Below are 21523 nucleotides of genomic sequence, written 5' to 3'. Positions count from 1 at the left end.
CATAAGCCATGCTGGTTGCCTTCTCCTGTCCCATCAGTCCCAGCACTACTGCCAGTGCCTCGGTGGTTTGGTTGGAGTTCTAGCCAAGCGAAGTGATCTGGTGTGCTGCTGTTGGGATACATGCCAGGGGTTAACTACCCCTTCTGTAGACCTTCGGCCTGCGGCATGCGAAAGGCCAAACCAAAAAGAGATTCAGAGAACAATACATTACAGACAAAGCAAAACTATGAATAAATTACTATGATACAATTATTGCAAAAATCTTAATAAGCATTTATGACCAAACCCAAGAGGTCTCAATTATCATAATTTTACACATAATCAAAATATAGTCTACAAGTTCAAAAAAATTGCTAAGTTCATAGAAGTTCACCGTGCTTCATTCAGTTCCTATTAAAATGCTAAATTGTTGAGCAATTGAAAGTTCATTCACTAGAACATTCCCAACTTAAAAGGACTCCTCCGCACCACCTCTAATGGAGTTTGCCAGCTTTGAATTCCGTTTCCAAAACCTTTGTCAGAGATACAATTGAATGTTGACCTATGTATTCATTTCTTTCAATCCTATGTATACAATACATTCCTTATTTTCAATTCTTATTATCATAAAAATTAAATAATACAAAACTTACCAGCCACAAATATCACAAAGTTTCACAAGCACAGCCTTTGGAGAATGATGTCTCAACTAGCTCATGAGATGCATAATCTTTATACCTAACACAATGCAGATCAGTTAGCAACACCCGTAACAAGTCTTAAAGAAATATGCCAAAGACTAGCATTACACATGGAATAGCAACAACATCTTGACAATATTACAAAAACCAAGAATAATCAGTACAGTTATTTAGACCCACTGGGACAAGGGTATTTAGCTTGAAAATCCGATTGTAAGGTACAAATCTTTTGTGCATTATCAACAGCACCACAGTTTCTTCTGTATTGAAAGATCACAAAAAACATTTGTATCATCTATAGAATGATTTAACTCAGTGTAGTGGGCTACCAGGGCACCTCTATAATTTTATGTTTTATTCAGGAGCCATGCACCAAAATTGACAGGGCATGTAGTACTGCCCACATACAACTTTTGACAGTCACAAGTCACCATGTATACCACATTGCAGCTGTTGCAATTACTGAAACTAACATGCACAGGGGAAAAAAATCCTGAATTTCTAATGTTAATGGGCACACCAAACAGTTCCCACAGCGATGGTGCCCCACTGTCTGTGGTGTCTCTGCTTCTTTCCTGCCCGTGCCAGAATGAACCACCAGGTTAATGTTCTTAGTACTTAAACATTTATTTAATTTATTTATTTTATAGTATTTACAGTATTTTTTGCACCATAAGACTCACTTTTCCCCCCCAAAAAAGTGGAGGGAAAAGTGTGTGCGTCTTAAGGAGCGAATACTGCAAAAAATTCACACAAATGCCTCTAAATTCACACAAACGGCTCTAAAAACTAGGTGCGTCTTATGCTCAGGTGCGTCTTATGGAGCGGAAAATAGGTATATCCTGCCTTCCCCGCCAAAGCAGGCTCAGGGTGGCTCACAATACATAGCTTATAATAATAAAAAAATTACATTAAAAGCATTAAAAAGTTTAAAAATAATTTGGTGCTAGTGTTGATACAGATTTAAGATGGCATTCAATGATCTTAAACATCCATTGGATCTAGCGTCTCGGTGGTGGTGGTCAGCATTTCAGCCAAATGCTAACTGAAACGGTGTCATCTTACAAGCCTTGTGGAACTGGGCAAGGTCCCGCAAGGATCTGACCTCCTCAGGCAGTTGGTTCCACCAAAGAGGGGCAGCAATTGAGAAGGCTCTTTCTCTTGTCGTTTTCAGTCTTGCCTCCCTCAGCCCAGAGATCAATAACAAGTTAACATTGGCACTTACTGAGCAAAATACCTGGGTGTGAATATTTGCCCTTCATAGGACTTTGACAAAAGTTTTGGAAACAAAATTCAAAGCTTGCAAATTGCATTAGAGGTGGTGCAGAGGTGTACTTTTAATAAGTGTATCATAGCAATTTTTTTCATGGTTTTGCTTTGCATGTGAAAGGCCGGCAGAATCTTCACTGTCATCATATTTGTCATTTATACATTTTAGAGTGTCCCTAGCCATTCTCTAATATTACCTCTGGCACAAAAACAAGTATGAGAAAATAAGTCTGTGTCCTTTGGGTGCAACAGACCTCTTTGTTATTTATTTCTCTCTTTTATGTGTTTGCTTCATTTCTACCCTTCATTTCTGCCTTTGGGCCCTCAAAGTGGCTGACATGGTTCTCCCTTTCTCCATTTTATCCTCACAACAAGCCTGTGAGGGCGTGTGTGACCGGCCCAAGGTTACCCAGCAAGCTTTCATGACAAAGTAGGGATGTGAGCCAGGATCTCCCAGGAACTCTACCAACTACAGTACACTGGCTTAAATTTCTTGTGATGTTATGAAACCTTTGCTTGGATCTGCATATTGTTCATGAAACATGCCTAAAAACATTTTGTTTTAGAAGGTTTATTTTCTTATGAGCAACAGTGCAATCTTAAATGGAGTTAAAACCATTTAATATATCCCATTGACTTAAAAGGATACACCTCTGTTTAGGATTATGTTGCAAATCAGTTAAATCAGCTGTGTTATGTGAGTTCTTTTAATTCGTTGACATTCTTCAAGTTCATATGTGACTTTTTAAACATCTGGCCGGAGGCCCTTTGTTTAGCTAAACAATTAACCATTCCTTGCTATTAATAGACTTTAACTTAAGGAGTAATGAGAAATTGTTAGTGAAACCACTGGGTTTTTTGGACTCTTCACAAATTATGCTCCATGCCCCCTTTGGGCTTCTTACCAAAAGTGGCCTTTTTTCTCCAAAAAATGTACCCCAAAGTAGCCCTTTATCTAGAAAATTCAGTAATCTCAGAAATCATTAGTTTTACTCTACTAGATAATTACAATTACAGACAAGAATGCTGGTACAAACACTGGTGGTTTCTTGCCACTGAATGATAAATATAACTCTAAACAGCAGTAGGCAATTGTGAACATGTACTATGTGAATTCCAGAGTGATATTTTTCAGGAGAAACCCATGATTATCTCATCTATGAATGTGAAACTGAATTTTATTCTGGAGAGAGGAATTATGTAAGGCAATGTAAAATGTTATGTTTTGGCTCCTTTCTCTTGAGTTTTTTGTCCCTTATGTTATACAAGAATTATTTTGCTAATAGAAATTCATACAGTAATGATTCTTCTTGAGAATCCTATCCAAATAAGCAAATCAGGTGCATTGTATTTTGTATTTTTCAGGACTCTAGGTGAGGCTTGGTCTCAGCTGAAGAAAAGCCTGGCTGATGAGGCAGAAGTTCATCTCAAGTTTTCTTCCAAAGTAATTTCTAAGTTCACAAAGAGTCTTCATTGTGGGTTGGGTTAGGATGGATATGTTTTCTGAAACTTTAAGCTGTGTCTACTATTTTATATAGAGAGAATGGGGCATTGAGGGGGGGATCCCAGGGGTATATTGGACATCTGAGGAATGAAAGGTGTCTGCTGAGCTACTTTTTCCAAACCCAGAAGATAGTAATGAAATTAATTGCTTTTGCTCCTAAATGCTGGTTCCTACTAAAACACTAAGCAAACTTTGGGCCCAACCTATCCACAGTTAATGGTTGTGAAGTCTGGTTTTAATGAGAGACTGATTAACTCTTCCTCAAAAGTGGTTATCTGACTTGAAAACGGTTATCACTGGCTGGACTATATCTTTTCTGCTTAAAAAGCATGTCATTCCAAGATCAATAGCTTGGAAAGACATCTAAAGAGGGAGAAAACATTAACAATTCTGGAATTTCTCTTAAATGGGTCCTTTCTGAGTACATCCCCCCTAATAGGAACAAGCTGTGCAATAAGTGTAATTATTACATGTAACAACTTTGGTTTCCCTTGAATCATCACACACAATCTTTATTTCACTCTCAGATACTCTGGGGAGCTTAGTCTGTTTGTAAACTCTTTTATTATGATGTATGCTAATTTGCTTCTATTCACAGGTTTTACAAACTGCTTTAATCCAATTTTAGCTGTCTGTTGCTCAGTTACTTATGTACCTTGACTCTAATTAGCCCTTCCTGGCCACAGTCCCACCCTCTACCTATATGTAATGGTTGGTGACTTCTGTTTCATTGTATCAGAAGAAATACGCATGCACGCAGAAGCTCAAACTTTGAATAAAACTTTGTTGGTTTTAAAGGTGCCACTGGACTCAAACTTTATTCTGTGTCTTCAGACCAACACGGCTACCTCCTGAATCTAATTTTAGATATATTACTCTTTCATCCAGTTGATGGACCTGTCACCTGTAGACAGGACAACTGCTATGAAAGCTGTTTTTTTTTCCCGGCGTGGTTTCAGGTAATGGGTCAGGAAGTCAAAACCTTTCCCTAGAATTTTTCTTAAATTCTTGCAATTGAAAAATAAAAGAGCATTTTCAAGGATGGCTGCTTTGCATAGGGTAGTTTGTCCAGCACTGACACAACTGTATCTGATACTTCAGAGGGAACTCTCAAAATTTACCTCCCCCACTAACTTGCATGCTCTGGACAATTTGGGCGCCAGTGCAGATTGTGGAGACTGAATCTCTAATTGCAGCACTTAAATTGGAGAAAGCCCCTGAGCTCGATGCTGTTCCCCCTGAGAATATCAAGGCTTTTCCACAGTGATGGGCCCCATTCCTAGCAGCCCTTTTTGCAGCCATAGATAGGTCTGGCGTAATACCAGAAGAATAGAAGAATGCTATTTTAGTACCCATCTTTAAAAAAGGAGACCTTCAGCTCCCAAATAATTATAGACCGATCAGTCTCTTATCCATCATGGGGAAGCTGTATGCGAATCACGTGGCCAGTAAACTTAAATCTTGGATGCTAGACCAGCAAATCCTGGGGCCGGAGCAAATTGGCTTTTGTCAGGGTAACTCAACCCTGGACCATTGTGCAGTCCTTAGCCAGCTAGTAAATAAATATAGGAAAGGGAAAGGACCTAAATTATACACAGCCTTCTTAGACCTTAAGGGAGCTTTTGATTCAGTGCCCAGGGACATTCTGTGGAAGAAACTAAGCAATATGAAGATTGATAAACATTTGCTTCTCCTGATTAAAAAAAAACATTTTACTCTGAGACCGTTTGCCAGGTCAGATGCTCGAAAGATGGAGACCTAACTTCTAAAACTGCAATTACAGTCAGGTCGTTTTCGCACTCACCTTCCGCCGGCGCGACCCCCCTCTTCACCGCGCAGGATCTGCGCGGATTTCGCACTAAACACTGCGGAGCAGCCAGAAAAGCCGGAAGCTCCCATCGCAAAAGCCGCGCAAACGCCAAACTGCTTTTTGGCGGTTTCAGTTTGAGCGGCTTTTGCGCCGGGAGCTTCCGGCTTTTCTGGCTGCTCCGCAGCGTTTAGTGCGAAATCCGCGCAGATCCTGCGCGGTGAAGAGGGGGGTCGCGCCGGCGGAAGGTGAGTGTGAAAATGACCTCAGTGTCATGCAAGGCTGTATTTTGGCCCCTATATTGTTCAGTCTTTTAAAAAAATGATTTGGCACCCTTTATGAGCTGTGTTAACAGACATTACCCCAAATTAGGAAAGAGACACATCCCACTATTGCTATATGCTGATAGTGCTGTTCTCTTTTCACTTTCAAAAGTTGGGATGACAACGATGCTAATGGGCTCCCCCACTAACAAAAGTTTCTTCTATTTTTATTTCAGCTTCAGGCTGAGGTGGAGAAACCCCTACTGAACTTTCGAGAGAATTTCAAGAAAGACATGAAGAAGTATGACCATCACATTGCTGATCTGCGAAAACAGCTGGTTAGTCGGTATGCTGCTGTGGAAAAGGTAAGAGCAAATAGCACAAATTTTAATCCAATTGAAGGTTAGTTTCACATGGACTATCTGAAGAATGAAGGTCAGATTGCATCTGTGTCGCTTCTTAAAACCATAATAATTGGCTATACATCCGATGCTGGATCTTTTCTGGGCTGGCAGCGTGAAGCACGTAGTGCATGCAGTAGAAGTTGGCATATCTCATATCAAACTGCAGTAGCTGGCAATTGTTAACGTTATCTATTTATGCAGTGTTCAGACACTGAAAGTAATTTTTATTCAGCATACATTTCATTGATGTTCCAGATATTACAAAAGACTACAAGGAAGAGGGAAAAGGATAGAAGAAATCAGAAAAAAAACCCAACAACCAACAACCCCTCCCACAGTATAGTAAAAGCCTTATTAACCAGAAACCATGGAGAATCATTGGCATTGCCAGTTAGCAAAATGTTCCAGTTACCAACATTTTTGTCTGCAGTCTATCCAAATGAGTTGTGTGGTACCACACAACTGTAAGCGCACCAGTTAACCAAATTGTCTGGTTAACCAGATGCTGGTTAACAAGGCATTTACTGTAGCATTGATGCCATAGAAGAAAGTGTTAATATACATATTTAAAACACAAGTTAAGTTTAATAATAATAAATAACTTTAAAACAAGTTATTAAGTTAATTTAAAACAAATGAGGCACTAAAGAAACACTGTTTGTTAGTAGCAAATCATAAAGACAGTAAAATCAGAATAGATGACCGAATGACCGAATAAAATTATTAATGACCGAATAAAATTATAGTTACCATGTTCAGTTTTCTTCTCCTTTGTAATGCTAAAAATAACATGCCTGATAGAGGGGGAAATATTGAAATGTTATCTTTTTTTCCTCACAAAGGGCATATCTGCAGGGCAGTGATTACAGAGAGAACAGCGTTTATGAAATGGTTGAGGCACACTAATTTTCTCTTTCAGTAGGGGAATTTATGGTATTTATGTTTGTTTCAAGGCCCGCAAAGCATTAACAGAGAGGCAAAAGGACTTAGAGATGAAAACACAACAGCTGGAGATAAAACTTAGTAACAAGACAGAAGAGGAGATTAAGAAGGCCAGGCGGAAGTCTACTCAAGCTGGTGAGTTTTTGGTGAGCATTGATAAGGTGTCGTAGAAGATAGTGAATGACATTGTATAAAGGAAGCAACAAAGAAAAAGAACCCGTGAGCTGAGCAAAGAAGGGAGTGGGGGCCTTCAATTTAAGAACAGTCTTTTCACAAGACAATAAACAGAGTGCAAATATCTGGTGTATTTTACTCACTAAGGACCAAATGACACGTTATGTGGGAGATCTGCATTCTGTGATGAATGAAATGAGGCTGGCAAATTAGATTTGGAATGTGCTATGGCGGTGGGGAGGTTAACCTGTGCAATCTCCCTGATGGAAAGTGCCACTCAAAACTGCTTTTAAGTTAACCACAGTGAGGAGAGGAAGACAGATTAAGTATTACCGCTGTCTTCAGCTTGAAGGGACGTGTGAGATTTCCACTTGGACAACAGTATGGGGAGAAGAGCAATACCCTCCCAGCCATGACTCTGCTCCAGTCAGAAAAATCAACAACATGATGGGATCACAGTTCATAGTAAAGGATATTCAGACAAACAACATTGTGATTTTCTGGCTAACATATTTAGTAACACTTTATCAAAAGTACTATATCACAATTCCTTCAAAGCTGTTTGTCATATTAGAAGAAAATACAATGTTACAAAAATGTCCATCCAATGAGCACCTGGTTTAGGCTCATTTCATCAAATTCTTTCTCAAGGATGTTCCTGTACATTTCAAGGTTATCAGCCTCCTGTTCTATTTCAGCGTATGTATTAGGAGCAAATCAGTCCTTAACGTCTTAAAACAGATGCAAAAACCTTCTGGTTTTGACTGGTAAATGCTCTCTGTAACCTCTTTGTTTTGTTTTTTTCAAAATTATCATCCTCTCAATACTACTTGTGCTTAAATTTATATGGAGTTTTTAAGCCAGTCCTAAACCTAATCTGTTGCAAAAGCCTTCAGAGATTAGGTGGCACAACATGCACAGCAGCCAAGAAGGTCAGAGTGCCTGCTCCGGCTGCAACGCCACTGAGGATGTTCTCCGCAGCTGAGAACGAAACGTCTGGAAGAAAAACGTCTGGAAGAAAAACTTTCTCCAGTAGAACACGGCACTCGAGCCGGAAAGATTCTACAAACCCTAATATGCTCTCTCTTTTTTCTCACATAAGTGGTTTAATTTTGGAGCATGATAGTTCTAAATTTCTTAAGCAGATACAAAAGCCTTCTAATTATTACTGGCAGTATGTTCTCTAAAGAGCTATACCCTTCCAGCCATGACCAGTTCAGGGGCCCTCGCCCCACTGTCTGCGTTTACTTCTTTAAAACAGTACTGTGCCTTCTTTCCACCCAACCTATGAAGGGATCTCAGTGTTAGTACTAGGCAATGAAAAAGACCACTGAGTACAATAACATTTCCAAATTCTTTCCACCCAAGGCAGCAAACATCAGGGCATTAAAACATTTAAAATATATCAAATATTTACCAATGCTACTAAAACATGTGGCAGGGGGAGAAGTGCAGTCAAGTTGGAGGTGAATTATGATGTCCCCAGAGGGTTTTCATAACAACAGCTACACGGATTTTGTTTGTCATTACCTGTCCGCATAGCGAACCTGGACTTCCTTGGGGGTCTCCCATCCAAATAATAACTAGGGCCTGCTTACCTTCTGAGATCTGATAGGATGAGGCTAGTCTGGGCCATGCAGGTTCACCTGCCGTGAACTTTGGACTTTGAAACTCTGTTTGGACTTAGTTGAGTCAGGTAACATCTAAATTTGAGCACAAAATGTTTGTAAAAATGCTTGGCTTAGACATTTAGCTTTTTATTATTTTATCCTTGCTATTCATTGCTTTTATATTTCATAAATCCTATTACAGTTTGTGATGTTCTTGGGTTTGGGGCTTCAGTCGAAATGGAATACTTTAGCCTAGGGTTGCCAAGTCCAGTTCAAGAAATATCTGGGGAATTTGGGGGTGGAGCCAGGAGCAAGGGTATGACAAGCATAAGTGAACTCCAAAGGGAGTTCTGACCATCACATTTAAAGGGACCGCACACCTTTTAAATGCCTTCCCTCCATTGGAAATAATGAAGAAGAAGATATTGGATTTCTATCCCGCCCTCCACTCCAAAGAGTCTCAGAGCGGCTCACAATCTCCTTTCCCTTCCTCCCCAACAACAGACACCCTGTGAGGTAGATGAAGATACTGGATTTGTATCCCGCCCTCCACTCCGAAGAGTCTCAGAGCGGCTCACAATCTCCTTTACCTTCCCCCCCCCCACAACAGACACCCTGTGAGGTAGATGAAGATACTAGATTTATATCCCGCCCTCCACTCCGAAGAGTCTCAGAGCGGCTCACTATCTCCTTTACCTTCCTCCCCCACAACAGACACCCTGTGAGGTGGGTGGGGCTGGAGAGGTCTCTCACAGCAGCTGCCCTTTCAAGGACAACCTCTGCCAGAGCTATGGCTGACCCAAGGCCATGCCAGCAGGTGCAAGTGGAGGAGTGGGGAATCAAACCCGGTTCTCCCAGATAAGAGTCCGCACACTTCACCACTACACCAAACTGGCTCTCCAGGATAGGGGCACCTTCTTTTGGGGGTTATAGAAGTAGACCCCTGAGTCCAATCCTTCTGAAACGTGGAGGGTGTTTTGAGCAGAGGCATCAGATTCTATGCTGCACATTTGGTGCCTCTACCTGAAAAAACAGCCCCTCCAGAGCCCCAGATATCCGCAGATCAATTCTCCATTATACCATATGGAAATTGGTCTCCATAGGGAATGATGGAGTGTACAGCAGAAATTTCCTCCCCCACCCCGCACTCTCTGATGACCCTGAAGCGGGGAAAGGGGCTCCAAACTGGGGGATCCCCTGCCCCCACCTGGGGATTGGCAACCCTACTTTAGCCCGTTGACCACAGTTACCAGAGTAATTGTTGTTGTTTTTTTAAATTCAGCTTGCAGGCCTGACTTCTGGTTTAGGCCCAGGGGGACTGGAGTCTCTGGATGGCAAGTTAGTTAAGAGGACTGGTAGTAGCATGTTAACCCAGGGGTTATGATGAGTTGCAGCATTTTGTAGTTTTGCTTTGACCAGCCTCTCAGCATTAAATAAAGTAAATATGTTTCTAGTTAAGGGTGACAGGTTGTTCAAAACAAAACCACAAAATGCTGGAGTGTGACTCCTCACAACTCCAGGGTTAACATGTTACCACCAGTCCCCTTAACTAATCTGCCAGGCAGAGACCAACGAACTGAGTCTATAGCACTCCTGGGTATAAGATTAAGAAATCAGCTTTGCAAAGTAGGATATTTGCAATTTGAGTTCCAAAAAATAATTACTCTGCTAGCTGTAGCCAGTAGAGCTGAAGTACTGAATTCAAGTAAAAACATGTAGACATACAAACACAAAAACAAGTCTTTAAAAAAACTGGGAGATGCGATAATGAATTTCTTGTGTAAGATTGTATTTGACCCTCACAAACATGAACACTATCAGGATGCAACTAGGAGAAAAAAAGTGCCATAACTTGTCCTTTTGTTTCCTTTGTAATTCTGTGTATTTACGTTTGATGAAATTCTTACTACCCATCCTGTTCACTAGATGGCGAGAGAGAGATTCAAAAGCCCTCTTGGTTAAAAAAAAAAACCCTCACGACAAAATGACATGCATTTCAGCAGTATTAGCGTGAATGTTTTAGCTCTGCATTTGCTCTCCTTATGGGGGTAATCACTGACATGGATAACCCAGGCTAGCCCAATCTCAATAGATCTCAGAATCTAAACAGGGTTGGTCCTGGCTTGTACTTAGATGGGACACCTCCAAGGAATACCGGGATCATGGCAAACCATCTCTGAACATCTCTTGCCGTGAAAACCCTGTAGGGTTGCCGTAAGACAGCTGTATCTTGCAGGCAAAAATAAAATAAAATGAAAGTAGAAGCAACATTGAGATAGACAAAGAAACTACTCCCAGATAAACAGAAGTCAGCATATAGAAACAATAAGATAAGCAAAGTTTCCTCAGCTGACACAATGGACACATATCCAGAATTGGGGGAGGAATCACTCATCATACTCTTTAGTTAACTTCCTTAACTCCCCCTTTTTAATTTTTTGAACTACACTAAATTCCCACCCCCCCAAAAAACTGGGAAGCAGGGATCCGGATTCTACTGGCTCCCATTTGTGGCACTGCAGGGAGGGATAAGAGGGAGGGCAGCCCTTTCGGGGGGGGGGGCGGGGCAGGCCAGGCCAAGTGCGGGAAGCAGGGGCCTGCCCCATCCTGAGGCTGGCCTATGGGCTATCTCTGGGGTGGGTCAGAGGGCAGGGACGGCCAGCAGCTGCTTAGGGCACAGCCCTGCCTTTTGCTTTTTGTTCTGTAACACAGTTTTTGAGTATTTTCCTGAGCCTTGATCTCTGGTTAGTTTGGGAGATTCATTTGAAGGAAAAGGAGGATATTCAATGGTGGGAGGCAGCTATGAAATTGGAACATTGTTCCTTCGTGTCATTTTTTTTAAAAAAAAACTCTGAATGTTGTTGGCTAAAAAAGACAAACCGCTCAGTTACATGAGGCAGCAGTGCTTGTATTTTGCCTACTTTTTCACCCTAGATAAGGATCGCTTTTCACTTTTTAATGAATTGGTTACCTGCACTAAAAAGTCATGGCAATTTTCTTTGGTACTTACATTTTGCAAGCACGTATGTGCACGTGCTAAGTGCCTTCTGGCTTACGGTGACCTTATGAATTAATGTCCTCCAAAATATCCTGTCCTTAACAGCCTTGTTTAGGTCTTATAAACTGATTTTGCAAACAGGAATCATAAATACCATAAATAGCACTTTCTCTTCCAAGTATCCCTTTTTTGGACCTCACGTACATTTCTCACTGATTTCTTGCTTGTTGCAGGAGATGACCTCATGCGTTGTGTGGATCTTTATAACCAAGCTCAATCAAAATGGTTTGAAGAAATGGTGACTACCTCTCTGGTAAGTTGTGCTGAGTCACCATGTAGCGATTTCAGTGTAAGGTGTTAATCAAGTTGCTGACAGTTACTAAGCATTTAACCCAAGAACTACATAGACACAGTTCAGCTGTCAAAAGTCAGGAAACCTTTAAGAACTGGCTATGGAGTATTTTTATTTTTTGTATATATATATTTTTTCAGCTTCTATTTGTTTAGTATTCTGTTTTCTGCAACAGAGGATACTGGAGGACTTTCCCCCACTTTCTCCCAGTCCTTTATAGATAGAGCAAATTGGAAAACTCCCTTTCGAAGCTCAGTGTATCTTAGAATGTCAGATTGCTTTCCTTTTCTCTGTTACAGTAGTCGTGGCATTCCACAAAGAACTGAAGAGCCATTGGAGCAATGGCAGACATAGTCCAAAACTTCTTCAGTCCTTGTTAGTCCTGGGTTCTTGAGCAGCCATGTCATGGCTGTTGTTTTTTTACAAAGCATGCCCAGACAGCTTTTCATTCTCTAGTGTCTCAATCCATGTTTGATTTTTTTTCCCACAAGATGGCATTCTGTGCTGCTCTCAATTGCCAATTTTTAAAAAAAAAAAAAAAACCTAAACCCTACAAACAATGGTGTGAATTGAGTGTTTAGATGGGTGCTAGCAAATACCAAGTGGTATTCATATAAAGCAACCCCATCTTTTATTTTATGCTCAGGTGTAGTTGGTTATCGCCACCCTTTATTGAAAATGTTGGATGACTCTCTACCCTTCCAGGAACTCGAGAGGCTGGAGGTGGAGAGAGTGGAGATGATTCGACAACAGCTCTGCCAATACACACAGTTGCGACATGAGACCGACATGTTCAACCAAAGCGTGAGTCTGCTAGTCCTTCACTCTTCTTCCAGGAGGCCTCATGGGAATCTTAAAGCCAATGCTGTGTGGAGTCCTCCAAACTTTGCTGACTGATGAAGATTAGGGCCAAGCAAATCCTTGCAGTTTATACTTTTTAGGGTTTGATCCATGTCTGCTCCTGGGGATTAGATCTGAAGATCCTACATCAAAATTTGCAAACTTTGAAGACAGTACTCAGGGAATGGAGTAGTTCACTCTGTGTCTCGCCCAGCCTCCCTCCCCCTTTATCCCCCTCAAACTGCAAAAATTTTCCAATCTGTGAGCTTAAAAAAAGTCTCTAAATGCCAGGATCATTTCACCAAGATCATGTCAGACCTACTCAGAATCAATCCACTACTGCCATGTCAGACCTACTCAGAATCAATTCACTAGCTCACATTTAATACCAATAGATCTACTTCTGGCTGTTCTACTTTCCCCTTTACATATAGCAATACACGCTTGGTTATCTTCAAACATTACAATAGGTACAGGTTCTTTTATCTTGAAGTCTTTCAGCAGATGAAAAACCCATTCAAGTTCACTGCAGGCACTGGCTGCTGACACACTTCTGCTGTAGATTGTGCCACTATAGTCTGTTTTCTGCTAGTCCATTCTACAAGTCCATTTCCATAGAAGAACAAGTATCCACTGTTCGATCTGTAATTGCACAATTCTTCTGCATAGTTGTCATCCATGTATCCAACTAGTCTGGGATTCTCAGAAGGTTCAGTGATCAGTCTTAAGTCCATAGTCCTTTTTAAGTATCTGGCAAGTTTCTTTACTGCATTCCAGTCATGGTGATTAGGCGAACTTACTTTTCTGCTCAGTATTCCAACAGCAGCTGTTATATCAGGTCTGGTAGTTTTACTCAGATACAGCAGTTTTCCTATAGCTTCTCTGTACTCTCCAATGTCTTTGAGTGGTTGACCACCCTGAGCTCTCAGGTATGCAGGTTCAAGAGGTATCTTAGATTCTTTACAGTCTCTCATGCCAAAAGATTCTATAAAGTCCATAATCTTTCATCTTTGGCACCGTTGAAAGGTTCCATCCTCGAGTCTCTCACTCTATTCCTAGATAGTGTTTAATATCTCCAAATCTTTTGACTTCAACCTCTTTGTTCAGCTTTTCAGCAGTGTCTTTAATGTCCGCTTTGTTCTTGCAGTTCACAACCAAATCGTCGACACAAACCAGAATGTATTGATATTCTCCATCTTTAAGTCTAGTGCACATGCAGGGTTCAGCTTTCCCTTGCTCAAATCCTTGGTGCTGTAGTAGTCCAGTTATTTTGTCATACCAACCTTTTGCGGTTTGTTTCAAACCATACAGTCCTTTGTTGAGTTTGAAAATACAGTTCTCTTTGCCAGGGAATTGAAAACCTTCAGGTATTTCCATATAGATTTCCTCTGATAACTCACCGTTAAGAAATGCTGTCTTAATGTCTAGGTGCTCTACGAGCATATCTCTAGATGATGCCACACTCAGTAGTGTTTTAAGTGTAGCACTATTGATAACTGGTGCAAAAGTCTCTGAATAATCAGTTCCAAATTCTTGTGCATATCCTTTGGCTACTAGCCTTGCTTTGTACAAGTCTATAGTTCCATCATCTTTGTACTTTATTTTGTAGACCCATTTGCATCCAACAGGCTTTCTTCCTGCAGGTAGTTTTGTAAGAGTCCATACATCTTTTTCATAAATGGATAGTTTCTCTTGTTCCATTGCTTGAATCCATTTCTCCTTTTCTTCATTAGGTAGATCACACACTTGTTTCCAGCTCTTGGGTTCCTCTTTAGGTTTCACAGTCTCTATAAATCTCACAGTTTCCATATTTCTGTGGTGGTTGCCCTTTTGTGCTCCTTTCTGATCGTCTTAAAATGAGTGGAAGTTCTGTTGCTCCCTGCGGTGCGGTCCCCATTTCCCCTTCTGGTTCAGTAGAGTCTTCAGAAGGTTCACCGGTGGTCACTACAGGTAACCAGGTATACCAATCTTCAGAAGGATCATCGGTAACCTCAGGATCAGATTCAGGTACACAGGGTGCTTTAGGCAAATTACTGACATCCACAAACACAACATTACAATGTTTGGTCTTATTCAGCTTTGGATCATAGACTCTGTAGCCTTTTCCCACTGAGGGATATCCTACTATGAATCCAATCTCAGTCCTTGCATCAAGCTTCCTTCTATTTTCTCTAGGAACATATGCATAGGCTTTTGCTCCAAAAGTTTTTATATGCTTGTCCTGGCTTCTTGCCAAACCAAGCCTGGGAAGGAGTAATTCCTGTTACTTTTGAAGGTATTCTATTGTGAATATACACTGCTGTATTTACAGCTTCAGCCCACAGGCCTTTAGGTAATCCAGAATGCATGAGCATTGCTCTGGTCCTTTCCTGTAACACATGATTAAGTCTCTCTGCACTCCCATTCTGCTGTAGAGTGTATGGGACAGTCACTTTGTGTTCAATCCCTTCAGCATTCGGAAATTTCTTAAACTCAATATTGCAATATTCGCCACCTCCATCTGTCAGCAAGCTTTCAGGTGCACGCCCAAATCTGTTTTTAACCATGGCAACATATTCTTTAAATCTCATCTTTTGATTTGAGCATATAGAAAGTGCTATATTTTGTCTTTGCCTCTGTGAATACTGAGAAAAATTTATTTCTCTCAATCGAAGCTTTTATAGGCCCAACAACATCAGTGAATATTGTTTCCAAAAACCTTTCATTATGCACACTGCTGTTTCCACTGAAGCAAGGTGCAGTTCCTTTTGCTCTCAGACAAACATAACATATTTCTTTGGATTTATCACAATGCACAACATCAAGTCCACAATCCTTTAGCAACTTCTCAACACTGTGCATGCTTCTGTGTGCTAACTTTACATGCCAAGCATAAACACATCTCCTATGGTCACACTTCCTGCCTTCAGTCTGGCAAACAGTCTTTTTCACAACATCAACAGCATCTGACCTTTCACTTAAGTCCTTAAGATAATGAACTCCATTTTTTTTATCCAGTTTAAGACTAATTCCAGAATTCTTCTGAATAATTTCACCATCGTCTTTATCAAGATATACAGCATAATTATTTCTTATAAGCACTTGGCTTGAAAGTAAATTCTCAATTGATTCAGGTGCATAAGCTACATTTTTCAGTCTTACTGGCATTAAATCTCCATCAGTGGTAAGCAATTTCATTTTGATCTCACCCACACACAAACTTGGTGGCACCTATCATCTCAAGTCTCTGACTTTCATCCAACTCTGAAAACGTGCCCTTATATCGACAAATATGCATAGAAGATCCACTATCAATCAAAAATCTTCCTCTTTCACCAATAACATTCACATTATTAACATGCATGGTACTTTCTCTGTTCTTTTCTTTGTTCCCACCTGGGCCATGTGACTTGGAAAATTGTTGCTTTGAAAATTTCTGGCTGCTATTATTTCTATGGCCATGAGATGGTGCCCGTGTTCCCTCATTTGAAACATGTGCTTTAACATTCCTTTGTCTAGCAGCAGTATTCTGATTATTACAATATCCTGAGATACGGCCTTTTTGCCTACATCTATGGCATATTATATCTCTTCTTGACTTATTCCTATACTGTGGTTTCGGGCTTAAAGCAGACATAGAATCAGACAGTTCAGTGTTCTTGTCCCCAGGTCTGGAGGCTGCTTCCTCCTTGATAGCATTTAACAGGACTTCCAGACTCAAATCCTTTTGCAGTCTCAAAATCATCTTAATTGGCTTGTAAATACTGGGTAGAGCTTTCAATATAGTTGAGATTAAGTCTCTTTCTGCAATAGCCTCACCAAGCTCCTGTAGTCTGGATTGCATGCTCATAAATTCCTTCAGACATTTAATCACATTCTCCCCTTCTTGCACTTGAAAACCAAATATTTTGCCCTTTAAATAATGAATAGTGCTTGTGGGAGTTTTGTTATATTTATCTTTAAGGCATTCAAGCATTTCTTTTGCAGTTTTAAGAGTGTGCAATTCAGGAATTTCATATGCCTCAATAGATTCTAAAATGAGAATTTTTGCAAAACCATCTAGCCATTTAAAATTTGATTTTTCTTGCTCATTCTCGGGGATTTTCAGACAAAACTCATTCAGCTCCATAAATCTCAAGTCTTTGCGTTAGGAGCGAGAGCCAGAATGAGAAATTATTCTTAGTTAACTTCAGGGTACTAAATCCTGTCACTGGTAGGTTACTCACGGTACCAAAACCAAGATTTGCAGTTGCTGTTCCTGAAGATGTGGAAACAGAAAATCCAGTGGCTTCTCTCTCTGGGTTTGACATTTTTCACAGCAATCAGGCAGGGCAGGGTTAAAGATTCTTCCTTCATCACTGGAGAGAAAAGACAGCTGAATGTGTGCGCATGGTTGCAGCAGCAAGGTCTCCAATGTAATCCACAGAAAAAGGGTTAAAAAGCTCCAAAAATTCTCTTTCTAGCACCTCTGAGGCTTTTAGACAAAAGTAGCAGTGTTTCCAGATCAAGACAATCTGAATTCAAACCTCATTTAAGTCAGAATGCTCTCAGTAATGGCAAGAGAAAAAAGGACATTGTTTTAAAATTGAGGCTTGACTTTACAGCATAGCAGCTTTTTGCCTATTGCTTTCTAAATGCTCTTAAATCCGATCCAGATTTTAAAAAAAAAATCATCTAGAGTTCAAAAAACAGTCCATGCTATAAGCTACCAGCTTGATGGCAAAAACCATCTGATCTGCTATCAATTTTGTTAGGGAATTCTGTTTGAAATTCTATTTCTTTATCTCAAACAGTGCGATGGATCACTGGATCAAATAATGATTGAGAGACATTTAACATGAAAAAGCAAAAACATATTTATTACCACAGGGAAAGGGCGCTGGGAGGTGAAAATAACAAACACTATAGAACTTCATGCTTACACTAGAAGATCATGTGCTCAATGGAGGCTACTTCCTCCTTCTTCTTGACCTCTCTGCCTGAACAAAGGAAGTCACCTGACTAACTGACCAAACAGACAAAACAGGTTTTCCTGCTTCTAGACCTTGATTGACAGCAGTCAGTATCTTCTTCCCAGGTCATGCAGACAATAGGGAATCAGGCACAGTGTTAACCCTATAATGACTGGAACTTTAGAACCCTGCAAAGGACATGCAGAACAGATACGTATTTCCAACAGTTTGGACTGCTCATTGGCTGTCCCTTGAAATGAGATTCAATCTGATGAGCAGTTTGAGCAAGCGGGGACCGTTTTAATTGCAAAATTCAATCCAACTAGATTTTCCCATTGTCCCCAGCATATATATTTCATGGATAGCTTTGAGAGCAAAGGGTAGGGAGTGTCTTCAATGGAATGCCCTGTTTCAGTTAATGGTTACCTACAAGTTCCTCTCTTCAAATGCCACCCTTTGGTAAAACCAGGCTAGAAGACAAGTGCCATATCAGAAATGTACATTTAAGATTATATGAAAGAAATGTTGGGAGAGGGAGAGAAGCAGATGGGGAGGTTGTTCAGTTTTGCTAGATGATCTTGAAAGAGACATTCTCCTGTACTCTGAATATATGCTGTTGCTATTCTTATGTTTTTTAGACAGTAGAACCTGTGGATCAGTTGCTTCAGAAAGTGGATCCATCCAAAGACAGGGAACTGTGGGTAAAAGAACACAAAACCGGTGATATCAGACCTGTGGATATGGAGATATAAACTGCTGTTACTGGCCTTAAGTGGCAAGGCTTTTTGGTTCAGCCAAGTTCAAGGGAGTTCTGTAAATCCCTCAGGAGGAGGACAGGAGAGACATCCCGCTATTGGCTTCCTCATATATTTATTATTGACATGTTTGATCATGATTTCATTTCCTATTGTGCTATGCCTTAAACATCACACATTCCAGGGTTGAGAAGCCGCTCTTTTTACTTCCTTTCAAACAGGCTCCTGTTAGCTGAGCATGTGCCGTTCTCATGATTAACTATGAAGCCTGTTGTGTGGTATAAAGAGTTTTGCTATTCTGTAATTGATTAATATGTGCTACTCCCCTTGCATGATACTCCGTTTGTATGGTAATGTTAGGCACAGCAAGCCTCTGCCAAACAAAATGTACTGATGAAATTGTACATGGCTCTGAAAGCAGGGAGATCCTCCTGAACGTTGCCATATAGTTAAACAAGAGGGGGAGATTCTGGGAATCACTCCCTCCCTCCCTTCGTCACTATGAAATGGAGTTCATAATGCTTACCTACCTCACAGGGGTGTTGTGAGGATAACAGTAAAACCTGTACAGCAATTTTCTTTTTTTATTATTTCAATTTTTTCTTTTTTAAAACAAAACATGGCTCCCATAGCTGCTAATGCTCTGGTTTTTTTTCAGTAAAGCAGGAAAAGAGTTAATGGGTCAGGAGACAATAACTCAAAGGAAGACCCTTTAGTTGATCCTTCTTATACTTCCTCTCAGGTACTCACTGGCTTTCAGTCCTCAAGCTCCATGGCGTTATGACATTCTCATAGCATTGCTGATGTTTCTGGGGACTACCCCTGAGGAAGCTATCTGAAAATTGCAGCCATTATCTTACTCTCTAGTAGAAAAGGAATGGGCTAAATACATTTAAAGCCACGTTGGCTGGGACTCTGGTGTTGTACAGCGGGTACTCATCAAAGAACAGTTTGAATGCTTCCCTTGGAAGACTGTTTACCAAATCAAATTGATCAGTACTGTATATAACTTGATCTTTACTTTCCACCAAATAACTTATAGTTTACAGATTGCAGAGGGCATGACTTTCTAGCCATCATGTCTTACTTCAAATATGTATTAACCAATGCTTTTGGCATTTTCAAAGACATAAAATAATGCACTTTCAATCCACTTTCAATGCACTTTACAGCTAGACTTTACTGTGTGAAATGGCAAAATCACGTTGCAAACGATGGATTGAAACTGCATTATTTAGCATATGTGAAAGTATCCTTTATTGTTAGAGTTGAGTGTTTTGTTTTGTTTGTTTGTTTTTGCTGCTTCAAGTACCCAGTAGTTCAGGGAGCATCTCATAAATCCCCAAATAAAAATTAATAAATAGAAGAAGAAGAACTGCAGATTTATACCTCGCCCTTCTCTCTGAATCAGAGACTTAGAGTGGCTTACAATCTCCTTTACCTTCCTCCCCCACAACAGACACCCTGTGAGGTGGGTGGGGCTGAGAGGGCTCTCATAGCAGCTGCCCTTTCAAGGACAACCTCTGCCAGAGCTATGGCTAACCCAAGGCCATTCCAGGAGGTGCAAGTGGAGGAGTGGGGAATCAAACCCAGTTCTCCCAGATAAGAATCCACACACTTAACCACTACACCAAACGAGCTCTCTGGTTGGATTTTTTTAACTGCTTCATTCTTGCATTTATACCACAATTCATGTCATTCTTTCTATTGCCAAATGTTTTGTTTGATCAGCTGCCATATTAAATAACTCTTTATTTTATGCATTTCCTAAATTACTTTTCTGAAAAAGTCAGGTCTCCTATCAGTGCCAACAATGGTCATAAACGTTCCCATTTCCCATTAAAAATAAATAAATAAAAGGGGGCATGTGTTACAGATAATTTGAACTTCTTAAGCTTCTAAAAGTAGGCATAGAGGTTGCTTTGATTCCTTGATAATTGCACTGTTAGTTGTAGATAAAGCCCTCCAACAATCTACTCCAGTTAATTATATAGATTGCTAGACCTTATTTGATTTTTTTATCTGCCCATCCATAGTTTGTTTGTTTTTATTCTTCATCATTTTCAGTGTAATCTTAGCTTAGTAATAGAAAACATATTTCATATTTTCCCAAAGAGCTGGCCATCATGGTTGCAAAAAGAACATTTTATCCTGTTGGTATGTATGGGGAAATTGAGACTTGGACAAACACCAGCATTAAAACATTTCCAAGGCAGCCATTCAGTTCCTTTTCCTGTTTTGAAACCAGAGCCACATTTCCATCGTCTGTGAATCCTTTCACCAGTTTGCTCTTCTCTAGATTATCTTTCAGTTAATTCCCTTTGATTTCAAGGACCTCCATGCCTTTTCTGATACTATTTAAAAGTCTACTTCCTAGATCAGGTGTGGCCAACGGTAGCTCTACAGATTTTTTTTTTGCCTACAACTCCCATCAGCCCCAGCCATTGGCCATGCTGGCTGGGGCTGATGGGAGTTGTAGGCAAAAAACATCTGGAGAGCTACTGTTGGCCACCCCTGTCCTAGATGATATGAATTGCAATCCCTGGTTAGTTTTCCTCTATGTGTATTGACCAGTGTAAGGGCAACTGCCTGTGCAGATTGCAAAAACAGTGCAGTCTTCCCTTTCCAAGTGATTTCTTAGGGCTCAGATCTGGTACATTTAATGGTAAAATACACTTTGTCATTCACTGAGAACCCCACATGCTGCTGAGATTATTAATCCCTGGATGGAGTTAGGGATCAGAAGATTTGTCAAATCCTTCATCATGTGTTATATAACCTTTACTCGGCCCTTTCACACATACATAGGTCTTAAATGAAATATATACCTGTAGTTCCTGCTTTTGTCTTTAAAAACTGCATAAAGCTGTGGTGAGCGGGCCTGATGGCTGACTATGCATTTGGAGCTGGAATGTAAGGAAACTGTAACCCTGAATGATTTTGCAATCTTGACATTTTTTGTTACAGTTCTCTTAAAATGAATTATATATTTTT

At 40.4% G+C, this 21523-nt stretch overlaps 1 protein-coding gene across 2 annotated transcripts in view; it reads left to right on the top strand.

The window, feature by feature from the left end:
• GAS7 (growth arrest specific 7) overlaps window positions 1–19108 on the top strand; it is a 236213-nt gene extending 217105 nt beyond the window's left edge. For both annotated transcript variants that reach the window (XM_060252647.1, XM_060252648.1), the window contains exons 9-14: window positions 3315–3393; window positions 5760–5888; window positions 6881–7004; window positions 11885–11964; window positions 12709–12807; window positions 18413–19108. In XM_060252647.1, coding sequence (XP_060108630.1) covers window positions 3315–3393; window positions 5760–5888; window positions 6881–7004; window positions 11885–11964; window positions 12709–12807; window positions 18413–18526 — 625 coding nt within the window. In that variant the 3' untranslated portion in view covers window positions 18527–19108. The remainder of the gene's footprint in view (window positions 1–3314; window positions 3394–5759; window positions 5889–6880; window positions 7005–11884; window positions 11965–12708; window positions 12808–18412) is intronic.
• The last annotated feature ends 2415 nt before the right edge of the window (window positions 19109–21523 follow it).

The sequence above is a fragment of the Heteronotia binoei genome, chromosome 13, assembly GCF_032191835.1.
Source record: "Heteronotia binoei isolate CCM8104 ecotype False Entrance Well chromosome 13, APGP_CSIRO_Hbin_v1, whole genome shotgun sequence".
NCBI classification, from domain to species: domain Eukaryota; kingdom Metazoa; phylum Chordata; class Lepidosauria; order Squamata; family Gekkonidae; genus Heteronotia; species Heteronotia binoei.
This window is presented reverse-complemented; position numbering and strand designations above follow the sequence as displayed.